Source organism: Pecten maximus, chromosome 2 (assembly GCF_902652985.1).
Source record: "Pecten maximus chromosome 2, xPecMax1.1, whole genome shotgun sequence".
Classification (NCBI taxonomy): Eukaryota; Metazoa; Mollusca; class Bivalvia; order Pectinida; family Pectinidae; genus Pecten; species Pecten maximus.
Window position 1 is genome coordinate 35754685 of NC_047016.1, and position 12639 is coordinate 35767323.

The following is a 12639-nucleotide window of genomic DNA, read 5'->3' on the forward strand; positions in this document are numbered from 1 at the left end:
TAATGACGTGTCTCGATATTAAGAAGTAAGTAGATATTGTAGCAAATCTGACTCTTTTGGGTTCCTCTCCTCTTCCCTGCGGGTAGGTCTCTATTCAGGGTCAAAACTTTCTTCAATCATGGCTATAATTCTAATCCAGTCTGAAGTGTTTCTTATTGACTATAAACAAAATATAATCACAAACAATTTATTTTCTTGCTTTGTATAAACTTTACATTACATGTACTTAAACCCGCTATACTTAACAAAAACTTTACAAGTTCAATATATTTCAGATAGATTGCACTATGTTTCAACAAGTTATTCTTAAATTTACATTTACTAAGCATCCTATTATATTCAAAAAGTCCCCTTGATACACAACTTAATAACATTAATTGTATCTTACTTTGTTAATGTGAATACAATCTTTTAAAATAATGTGCCCTTTCTTAACGATGACAAAATTATGACACCGGGGCCGTCATTTATATACTTATTTTCTCACCATTTAGCTAAGGGAACTGTCAACGAGAAACATAATATTTGAAATTAAATAAATCCACAAATAAGCATTGTACACAAATTAGATACACCCCAATAGACGCTAACAAAAGTCCAGCGTAAAATGTGTCCACATAACCAGTTTTTTATAAATATATAATCCTGTTTGTTTATAATAAACTCACTTTAAGGTACATTACACCTTGCTTATGAAATACTAATACGTGTGAATTGTACATATTGCATCAGAGCGTTTTGTATGCATGTACGCATGCAGGTTTGATTTCATTTCTAGTACTCAAAGTATTTGTGAATATATTTATGTTTGTTTCACAAGGTCGGTCCTTTCATTCCTGTCAAGCAGACAACAAAACAGGCTTTCTTTGGTCACACAACCTGATTATAATCTACCAGCTGGAATATCAATAAATGCAAGCCTTATTGGATTTGACTTGGACAATAGATTATTTCAAACCACAGAATAACGAGCGAACAATGTAAGTACACCTTAACCCACTTATGGGGTACCTAACCTGGCCCGAACAAAAATGAGTATCTCGGCTATAAATAGACACTCGAGAACAAGTTCCGAAAATTAAAAAGTATCATGTGTAATTTTCTAAATCAGATAAAAACAATTCGCGGCACGCGAATAAGGTGCATGCCTATGTTTGCACGTGTCTCTTCTCGAGACCCCTGGGCGTATATACAGTTTACAATCACTGTCGCACGCCTCGGATTAACCCACTTCATAACGATATAAATCTCTAGCAAATCCTTTTATATGTGTATCAAAAATGTTATTGTTATGAATGGGAATATTGTGTTGGTCCGACACTAATCACAACATATAACGGGGCTCCTTTATACCAAGTAGGGAACGAAATCGTGTGTTCATCCTCGTGGGATTAATGTCATTTCTCACAAATGTTTCGTCCGCTAGGAAGACTTGAGTGATGCAGAAAATGTAGAACCGCAGCCCTTCCTCTGCAGGTAGGTGTATATGTAGGTGTTGCTTGCAGACGATATACACTAGTTCAAATTAGGAACTATCTCAATGAAAGGAGAAATATTGATTTACTTTCAACATAGTCTTACCAAATAATGGCGTCGTCTTCGGACTATTTGGCATTAGGACTAATGGTCCTTCGGATTATAGGGCATTCGGAATATAAGGCGGTCACCTTTTTACCAAATGTTTACCTTGCTTCGCCCCCGCCCCCTTCCCCGCCCTCCATCCTTCCCGGTTTAGTAATGTTGTATACATCGCGGTAGGTCCAGTTACACATGTACTATTTACAGGACTCTGTGTTACTGTCCCGTCACCCCTATATACGGTGTAGGTCAGAATGTGGTTTAATCAAAGGTATACAGGATGTTTATTAGATAAAATCGCCCAGAGTTATCTAGTCGGAGGTATGCGGACACACGGTCAGTTAGGTTTATCGGGGAATTCGTTAATTAAAGGGTCAACTAGACATGGAATTGAGTAGAAGGTTACGCCCTTCCACGTTTGCTTGACAAAGGGCTGTTTAACGGTCAAATCACGAATGTAGCGGGTTAAGTGTGATTGCCGTATGACAGCCATTGTCCAGTTAATTTTCCGTATCTTTTTTATGAAAAATTACGTCACGTGAATATGAAATAGTACATACTTTCAAGAATTGTTGTAATAATTGCCAATATGTTGTGTGAAATATGTGATAGCGGACCCTCGACTGAAGCTTACGAAACGTAAAACAATATCAAAACAAGCCGCTCAGTGATCTTTCGTAGCAAAATAAATAGTATAAACAAAAGGAGTCACCCCTCTTTTTAAAATACCATGATCCCAGCTTGGTTGGAAACTTAATCGGTCAACTACAATAAATGTACGTTGGGCCATTATATATACGATTCAGGATATTAGAAATACTGGTTATTTAATGTCACGCCCGCGTCAAATCGAGGTCCCTCTTTAATGACTTGTGGTTTCCTTCAATTTGTACAAACATTCCCATGACGGAGACATTATACATGTAACGCGACTGACCGGCTATCATCTGGTGATGAATCAAATACATAGACAGTTGACCTCAGTCACAACAATAGACGAGATGGCAGTAATCTTTACCATAGTATTGCTGACATCATGCATCTATCCTACCATTTTGCAAATAAAAGTTGACCACATCCTCTTATTTCCTATAAAGGCTTATATTCTTTAAGATACAGCATTGGTTTAACCATTTGAGAACATTACTGCTCCACATTAATTCCTTAAATACAGTAAAGTATTGATCTTCTACGTTATTTGACGTTTCTGAGCATCTTTATAGAATATATATCTTAACTTGGTGATCACTTCCGGTTTGTTGGTGTCCACAGACAACCATGGATATCCTCAGGGCCAGACGGCAACAGCTTATGAGACCGAAGGAATTCTCAGCAGCAACCCGCAAACCAGTGCAATATTATAAGACGTTGCCGCCTGCCACCAAGTCCCCCACGAAATCATCCTTCTCCAGGTCAGGACACACAGAGAACCAAACTGTTGGTCGGGACAACAATAACACGTCATTTATCAAAACAAATCTAACGAGAATCGGACGATCTCTGGAACATTTACAAACAAACTTTGAGGAAGAACAATCGGAGATATCGCGAGAATTCGAGAGAAAACTTACACATGTTAGTGCATCTATCGGAACGAGCATCAGCGATATCCGAGACAGACTCACTGCGCTGACGTCATTGTTAGGAGGAAATGACGTCAGTCAGGACTCTGGCCTCACAGACTCGATATCAAAGAGTGAGAATAGCCTAGACTGCACAGACGATGGGAGTTTACCTTTCAAGTCATTCAGTCAGCAATCCCCTTTCAGTCCCAGCATAAAATCGGAAAGCTTGGACCACGTAAATATCCGATCAGTTCCTGAAAGTAACAGAGTGTTCAATTTCCCCGCCACAAATGAACAAAAAACGCGATCAACTAGTCTAGATCACGTAAATGCTTGTTGCAATTCAAACAATCAGCCAACGCATCGGCATCCTTCAAAGGTCCATAGAAGTGTGAAATCAAGTGACAGTGGGCTCGGAAGCTTAGAAAGCAAATATTCCAGCCGAAGTATCAGTTCAAGCACAACATACCGGACGATTGCTGGACTCGATTATCCGTACGGCAGGCGGAGACAATGGCGTCCAATGAGATCCACCAATTACCTGGAGCTATTGAAAAGAGGATACTGTAATTGGGTACCGAAATATATGTCAAGTTCCCAGTTGAGTAGTACAAGTGACGTCACCACGAGGGAAACGTGTGATCAACAGACCAGTTCGAGAGATGGTCTGGGTGGTCTTACAAGAAATAAAACTGATGTTGATAGTGTTCCAGAAGCGGGTTCCATAAAATCCAACAAAATGACACCAGAAAATGATGACGTATATGACAAAGGAAAAGCCGACGAAAGTCTGAACACTTCTAATGTTGATATAGTAATACCACATATATCTGACGAACTGAACCCTGGTACCGCAATGGAATGGCGCTCGCATAACCGTCACGATCCTTCAGACTATACCGAGTTATCTACCCTGAAGGTGGAGCCACCGGCAACGCGATATCCGCCGTGGCTGTTTCCAGAATTCTACAACAATCGGTGTCACGAGGAAGAGTACCCAGATGTATTTGAGGAAGAAAACGGAACAACCACTAAAGCAGATACCTCTTGTAAAAGACGAACGGGAGAGTCATCCCGTGAGCCTCGTGAACAGTGGCAGTGGGGCGTGGCCCGGTCATTATGGCAGGGCTGGACATTACCTGGTCTTAACGAAGAGGTAGAGAAACAACTGGTCATTAGACTTCAAGGTGAGTGAAGTCTATTGTACTTAAACATGTGGTGATTATTTACACTTTTGCAGATCTGCTATTCGTGTACAGGACAAAGTCGCTTTGAAATTTGAAGTACACAGCTAGGGTACATGAGACGATCATATTTTCATGTTTTGTTTGTTTTTGTTTTTGTTTTTTTGTTGTTGTTGTTGTTTTTTTTAACTCGAGCAGGTAACCTACAGACGAAACTGAGACAAACAGCATCACATATTTATCCATGTGAAACTCTTTCTAAGTGAACTCTTAGAAAGGTCATATCTATATTTTCATTTCCGTCTCATCTTATCAAAGTAAACTGTTTGTTACAGTTGTTCACTTGACTTTAAGGTACACAGGCCCTCCCGTCTTGTTTGTATTATTTATTCATCGGGTTTGAAAATAGTATTGTGAACAAGAAATACCAGGTTTTGTGGTATTGCGAAATGAACTCCCCATAATATCTTTTTTAAATTATCTTGAAACACCACCCAAAACGTTTGTTTAGCTTTTCGTCTTGAAATAGACGTTTTCCATCTATTTTGCCTGTAAAGACTGCAGGCGTACATGATACATGTATTATGTTTGAAATAGTCGCCCTACCACCGAGAAACTTTGATAAAAAATGAACGAGGGTCATGACTTCATTAACGAGCGGTACACCAGTCTCTATTTCACAACAATTTTAGTACGAATATACAGTATGAGACAAGGTGATGTAAAAGCGGCTGGACGGACTGACAGATTGAGGCCAAGGTTACTGCCACTTCCGGTACTAATAACGCGAACTAATTAAATATAATTAATTGTTACTCATAAATAAACAAATTTTCAATTGACGACGTATTTGTAACACATTGACCAATGATTAAGCAGTATGCATGATAAAATGAAAAAGCTTCAAATTCGAGTACATGGAAGTGTTGGCCACCTTCGTAAGTAGATACATGTACATAATAATAGTTATAGTGCATGTCCTGTGGTATTGTATATCTCCTTAACTTGTAAAAACTCTTGTTGTTTTCTCATAGAGAGCGAAATATATGAGACAATTATCACCCTAGAGAGTAATTTCTTTACAGTATAGTTTTCATGTGATAACGTCCTATCTGAGCACGTCAGATACATTTGTTTTCACATTGTACTATTGTTGGCGGATGAGATGGTAATATCATCAGAGGCTGCTATTGCTGTAATACAAGTACTGTTAAACTCTCTAGAGAATTGGACTACGTGAAAGTTTAGACTAACTTTAGATAATTGTTACAGAAACAGCTAGACAGAAGGATCATATTTGTATCTTATCGTGTTAACAGAACAAGAGAGAAAGGTATGTTTTGTTTTTACACGTGTTCCTTAAAAACTAGTTTAACTATCACATACAAATTTATCTATAATATAACATTAAAAATATTAATGTGACAGTTTCGAAAATACGTATGCTTCATTGAAGGTTCAATTGAAATTAATTGTGTGCGCGTTATTTTGGGGGGTGACAGGCTGTAAAAGGCGCTGTCTTTATAAAAATCATGAAAACAAAATGGCGATAAAAATGTGAGTCTTGTCATTATATGTACCTGACATCATGTTGATGGGATGATGCTTTATGCTTACCTTATAGCCATAATTCGATGATCTTTTTCATCTATTGAAAATCTCCTAGTACGTCGTCGAACCATCACTACTTCCTCTTTCTCTGGATTGGATAGATATCAACCATGTTCCTTCGATTAAGTTCAGGATCTGATCTGACCAAAACACTGAAAAAGATAATGGTCAAGACAGATCCAATTAGCCTGTGGCCAAGCCCCACAGCTGCCAGATTCTCTTATCAGTTAGCTAATAACACTTGTGTAGTCTTGCGATATGAACCCCTGACATTTCTTAAGACTCGATATTTCGTCATTTCCCAGTCTAAATGATGCGATCGCAGATTTCCCCTAAAACGGTCCATTGTTCTGGTTTGTTCCTATGGGAAAAATCCGTTTTCTTTCTCTCACCCTGATATGACTAACTTCTTATCTCCAGAGTTTTGCAGATGAGTTTTTCGCATTCTTCTCATTAGTTTTGCCGATTATTTACATGCGTGGTATTCTATACGCCCAAGCACCGATCCCCTCTTATCTTGTCTGGATTTCTAGTTGGAGGTATTCAGTGCCGAAGCGATCTGTTCTTTTATAGATTGACTTTGGTCTAGAGGTTAGGATTTTCTGTAGAGGACGCTGTTTTAAGATATTTCTCATCATTAATAGCCCACAGGCATGGACGTTGCCTCGAAAAAGGGCCTTTGATCTTTTCATGTCTATGTTCTTTCTCAAAAACAGTTAAGATGGTCAGCTCCTTTTCCATATAGTTGGTGTCTTCTGAAATTTCCATCCCTGGTTACCGCGTTTGTTTGTAGTTTTCCTCTTGTTTTATCATATCATATATATTGTATACAATATCTTCCAGTTTTTTTAATTTTTCCTCCGCCGACCCTTGCAAAGTTCTTTAAGATATGGTCACTTGATAAGCTAGCCCCACTCGTTATAAACAATGGTGAACTGTATCTCCTCTTGTTCCGTGGGATTCGTTATTAATATTTTTTCTGTATCTCCTCTGGTCCCTCGGGATTCGTTATGGAAGCATAGGGGCTGTCATACTATTAGCGTACTCCTGACTAAGATTTCTCCGCTTCTCACGGGGTATGTGTTAACCCATGTGCACTGCGTAAGTGTCTAGGAATGTATTTCGAATTCGTTTTATTTTTGTAAATTCTCCACAACGTCCCCTGGATCAACATCTGAATCCAAGTGATTTTAATGAATGTTGTTTGAGCCGTCATTCCTTATCTCTCCTTGCTAGTCTTTGATGATTCCATTTGCTTTGAAAGAAAGCATAATGAAACACAATTTAATATCAGGTATAAAATTGTAATGATAGTAGAAATTTCAAGAAATTCTCAATTAAGGAAAGATTCCCCTCATGTATACCACCAGAAAGTCTCGCTTTTGTAACATTCCATGTATATGTCTTTGGGTATTTAACATTTCTGCCACGCCCTTGTGATGCAATCTTAAACCTATGTTTGTATGTAATCTTTAACCCAGATTTCATTTGTATTGGAAATAAATGCAATCTTACAATCGTTTAATTAATATATTTTAACATTTATCTACGCTATGTCTTTCCTAAATTAATACTTCCTTTGTTTTCACACATTTCCCTTTATGTTCGTTTGAAACAATGGATCTTTAAGTCCAATTTCTTTCTGTGATTGATTTGCAACCATCCAATGAAACATAGTAACAAGACCTTGCCGAAACAATGACATTGTTTGGTATACTTTAAACATTGTGCTTACTCGTTCAGGCGATGGGAAAGAGTATGCCTGCTGTATCTCACTAAATGTTGTATGCAGCGACTAATTGTAGAGCACCCTGAAAATCTTACTTGTCTTTTATTTAGGGGACAGCGAACAGACAACAATAGATTAAAACACTTTGGATCTTAAATCTTTCATTTCTTCCATCACTGATATGCCTTTCTGTACTTTGCTTTCTTATATATACATTGTAGGTGTCTCATTGGCACCCGTTTTATATAACCTCGGCTGTTACGAGGACGGACGTTAAACCGATAAAATAAAGAAAGACAGAAAGAACATTGCGCTGTTCTGTAAGGAAAACATGGACTTTGAACTGAGAAAAGCTGGTAATATCTAATTAACCTGCCAGATCAAACAGGTGGTTAAGAGTGTATTAATAAATCAACAGTAATCACTGATTAACTCTTGCTAAACCAGTGTTTAATTTCTCATTGTATTTCAAGTCATTGTAAACTCTTAGAGGTCTCTCGAACAGAGAACGACCTAAAATTCATACCTATTGATTAGTAAGTCATTGATACCAATACTTGGTGACACACGCCCCTTGTCTGTACCACAGGGAATTGGCGAAAATTTCCAAACCACAGTCCAAGATATGTACTATAGATATATGCTTAAACATTGACCATTGGGTTGAGAATTTTGTCATATCCCTGTGATCCGTACACTGATACCACCAAACAATGCAGTATATTTTAAGCCAAACAATCCCATACCTATATGCCAAATAAATGATTCGTAATGCGAGTAGAGATATATACTCATGTACCACTCCAATTACATCATTAAGATCCAACACCAGTCACGAACTTACCTTCCAATCGATATAGTTTCGTTACTATGTGTGCAGTGCTGCGCCTGAGAGCGAGGCTACATAAGGTGCATGGTACTTTGGTGTTTAGAATTAACTATGGTGACAATTATGTTAACGTTGTTCTATACATTTTTTCTCTCTCTGGAAATTGATTATGAACCGAAAACTATGTCCTAATAACATTGGGGAAGCTTTAATATTGAATTGCATGGCAACAACAGCAATTGATGGTAATGAAATCGATAACTGTCGACGAGCCAATCCTGAATATTCTAAATCAAGAGGGAACCCAAACTTGTACGTCGCTGACTAAAACGGGCTCGGAACACTTCGATCTTTCAGGGTATGACGACAAAACAATGAAAAACGGCTACCTCGGGACTTTTGATGAAGAGAAGTGTTTATTAAAGAGAGAAAGGAGAATTATAAAAGATGGTGGGAAAAGTTTCGGGCAGGATAACGAGGTACAACAGATAGCATGCATGTCAAGCGTAAGGTGGATGGCTAAAATGGGTCACTATGTATTTTGGGAAAGGTTTGGATAACAAAAAAGGGGTTTATGCGAAAGTTTTTGAGAAAGGTTTGTATAGGAAAGGGGTTAGTGGGAAAAGTTTGTATAGGAAAGGGGTTAGTGGGAAAGGTTTGTGTAGGAAAGGGGTTAGTGGGAAAGGTTTGTGTAGGAAAAATGGGTTACAGGGAGAGGTTTGTATTGAAAAAGGATTTAGTGAGAAAGGTCTGCATAGGAAAAAAGGGGGTTACTGGGAGAGGTTTGTATAGCAATTTTGTAATGAGAAAGGTTTGTATAGAAAAAAGGATTACTGAGAAATGTTTGTATAGGAAAGGGGTTAGTGGGAAATGTTTGCGTAGGAAAGGGGTAAGTGGGAAAGGTTTGTATAGGAAAGGGGTTAGTGGGAAAAGTTTGTATAGGAAAGGGGTTAGTGGGAAAGGTTTGTGTAGGAAAGGGGTTAGTGGGAAAGGTTTGTGTAGGAAAGGGGTTAGTGGGAAAGGTTTGTGTAGGAAAAATGGGTTACATGGAGAGGTTTGTATTGAAAAAGGATTTAGTGGGAAAGGTCTGCATAGGAAAAAAGGGGGTTACTGGGAGAGGTTTGTATAGGAAAGGGGTTACTGGGAGAGGTTTGTATAGGAAAGGGGTTAATGGGAATGGTCTGTATAGGAATGGGGTTACTGGGAAAGTTATGTATAGGAAAGGGGTTACTGGGAAAAGTCTACACAGAAAAAAGGTTACTAAGACAGATTTAGAGAAGAAATGAGTAACTGAGAAAGATTTGTATAAGAAAAGGAGATACTTGGAAAGGTTCAGAGAGAAAAAGTTCTGGAGATATTATGAAGCTACATAATATAACTGGGCTTTCACCTTGAGTCCTCCATAGAGAGGATGTTACTTCAGTTTGTTTATACCTGTCTACTGTTTGAATAAATACATCTGGTGATTAAAGTTGATTTGATGGATAGAATTCTTTCTACGCTTGCTGTAACCGTATATTCACATATTTCGGTGCACGCGCGTGTACAATACATTCGGTTTTAATTAGCGAACCAGTAACAACTGCGGCTAATGGCTACCTACTTAGATGAACACAGCACTGTGTTTGAAACAGCGTTAGAAATCAGCATTGTATGGTTATTTGCTTCAAGAATGTGGAAGTATTAATCAACCACAAAACATCATAATGATTAAATAGCAGTTGTTGTGTTTTAAATAGCCTCTCGAAAATTATGCAATGGTGTAATTGGGCATCGCTATCATCTGTCAGGACGGAGCATATATGGAAAGCAGATGTTTGATTGTTTTTTTTTCATTAACTAATGGAGATATCTTTCATATATCTTTTTCGATATATTTTAATTGGATTATGTGCTGGGTTAATGGCCGCCCCGTGAAGAGAAATTGTCATTTAATGCAACATCTCCTAAAAGTAGCTGGCGACTACCTCCCTGAATAACATGCTAGAGGCCTTTCGCCCGGCATGCTATTCAGAAACATTGGCGTAGACTGCGATAAAAAGGGAGTGCTCGAAATCTCATCTTCCCTTGAAACACAGTCACTAGCTATAGGTGTTCTCAACCACCAATCACCTTCATTGTTCGGAAGTAATCAATAATTATAAGAATTGGTCTAATTACGTTTTATCTGAATCGTGAACGTGAATTTAGAGGAAACTATTTTGATATGCATACATTGTCAAAATATCCATAACGGCGCATTATTTGTTCAAGTTAAAATGTATGAAATGGAAGAAATATCGGTCAAAAATGATTAGAATTATTGTCTCGTAGAAATACGATAAACGTCCAAGCAAGTAGTTGACACACGCATGCGCCGAGACCTAAGATGGAAATGACGAGGTGGCCGCTCCTGTACCGTGGGATTATCTGAGATTAAAGGCACCACGACGCACGTTTTATTGTCATGGTATACCTTATTTGCAATAAAGTCGCACCTGCGCCGCGTAGTTTTATAGAACGTATGATGTGTTTGCAGGAGACGATTGGAATCCGTTTGACTAGATTTATGGCGAAGGCTTTACGGCCGTTTACGATCGAGTGTATATTAAAAATGTTGGCTATTACATATGCAGGGAGTAGCGGCCTTCCTACACTAGAATGTCGGGCTGATTGACTATGGAGATAACACTATTAAGATAAAAGATTCAGACGAAATCTCAGCTCAATAATCCTTTGAACTATTTCCCATTTAGATGATTGTAATGTATTCTGGTAATTCCAGCATTCCGACTGATCATTCCGCGATATCAGGAAAAATATAACTTCGCCAAGATAGCACACAAAATAGTTCCTATTTTTCTGTTGAACTGCACGCAAGTTTATATGGGTATCCCAGCTCCTATGCTGTTAGTTGATAAGGAAATCTCTAACAATTTTGAATCCCGGCTTTCCTTTCGGGTTTCATTGTTTTCAAGAGCTTTCGGTATTGTTCCATCTTGTTAAGTAAATTATTATAGTCGGATCAATGTTGAAAAGCAGACACGTGCAACGTCTGTATCTCGGTGCATACATAAAGACTATGATGTCAGTGCTGCAGTGATAACTGTTTGTCCCCTTGGGTGCTTACAGACACCAAGAGCTGCGTGTCACTAATCAGTTAGCCGGTTTCTACCAGACCGGGCCCCGATACTATGGCCGCGGAGCACCATCGTGCGTGCATAACGTCATTTAATCCATAAATGGAGGCTTTATGACTAATGAAATACGTTATATCATGTTGTTCAAGCATACAAAAACAAACACTTCTATTCAGGTGAAAGTTTGTACGTTACAACCCTCTTACGATACTTCACACGCCGCACATTTACCATGGCAACGTGCAAACATTCTGATAACGCAGAGTCACTAACATAGTCGGTTCACCGGTGACGCTTGATTCGGTGAGAAAAATCGACAAATTGCTGTAGACAGACGGCTGAGTACACCTACTAGTTAGCACTGGTGGCGCACACTCTACAGCCCGACGTCGCATCACTGGATGTAACTTCGCCGCCACAACATGCTTAAGGTTGAACCCAGATTCGTATGAATGTTGATGTTGGATTTTACCTTTGAATAAGATATGGTTGAATATTTACAGCAATAGAAATGCATTGATCCTCATGCTTATTTTACTTCCACACATGGACTCTGAAGGTAAGTTGTCTATACTTTCTAAATTTGCCATTTCATCGTGACCAATCCGTTGGGTTTCCATGCCCCCTTTCTTTCATTATCAACATTCCTGACTTATCTTACGGAGCACTGGCCATAGGGAGTTGTATTGTAGAGGAAACTGGAAACAACTAGTTATCTTATACTTCACATGACCTAGTCACTGCAATACCCACATTGTATTAAGGAAAAAATCTCATGATTGACATACAAAATTAGGTTAATTAGTTAAGTTAGGACTAAGTAATGACAGAGCTCTTCACCACTGCGTTGATAGTGTTTACAGCGCTGTTGCAACATATTGAAGACATTCTTGGATTTTATTAATGCTGACATAGAGTCTTATCCATGTATTTAAGACTTGGGAAATACTTCCCCCGCGCTGAAAAAATCCTTTTGTTTTGGTAAAACTTTAGAGATCATCTTGGTTTATGGAGACTGGAAATC

The 12639-nt window shown here is 38.5% G+C and overlaps 1 protein-coding gene across 1 annotated transcript in view; it reads left to right on the forward strand.

The window, feature by feature from the left end:
- Positions 1–1308: 1308 nt before the first annotated feature.
- Positions 1309–12639, forward strand: part of LOC117321910 — a 34385-nt gene continuing 23054 nt past the window's right edge. The window contains exons 1-2 of the mRNA XM_033876536.1: positions 1309–1476; positions 2851–4330. Of these exons, the coding sequence (XP_033732427.1) occupies positions 2857–4330 (1474 nt within the window). The 5' untranslated portion in view covers positions 1309–1476; positions 2851–2856. The remainder of the gene's footprint in view (positions 1477–2850; positions 4331–12639) is intronic.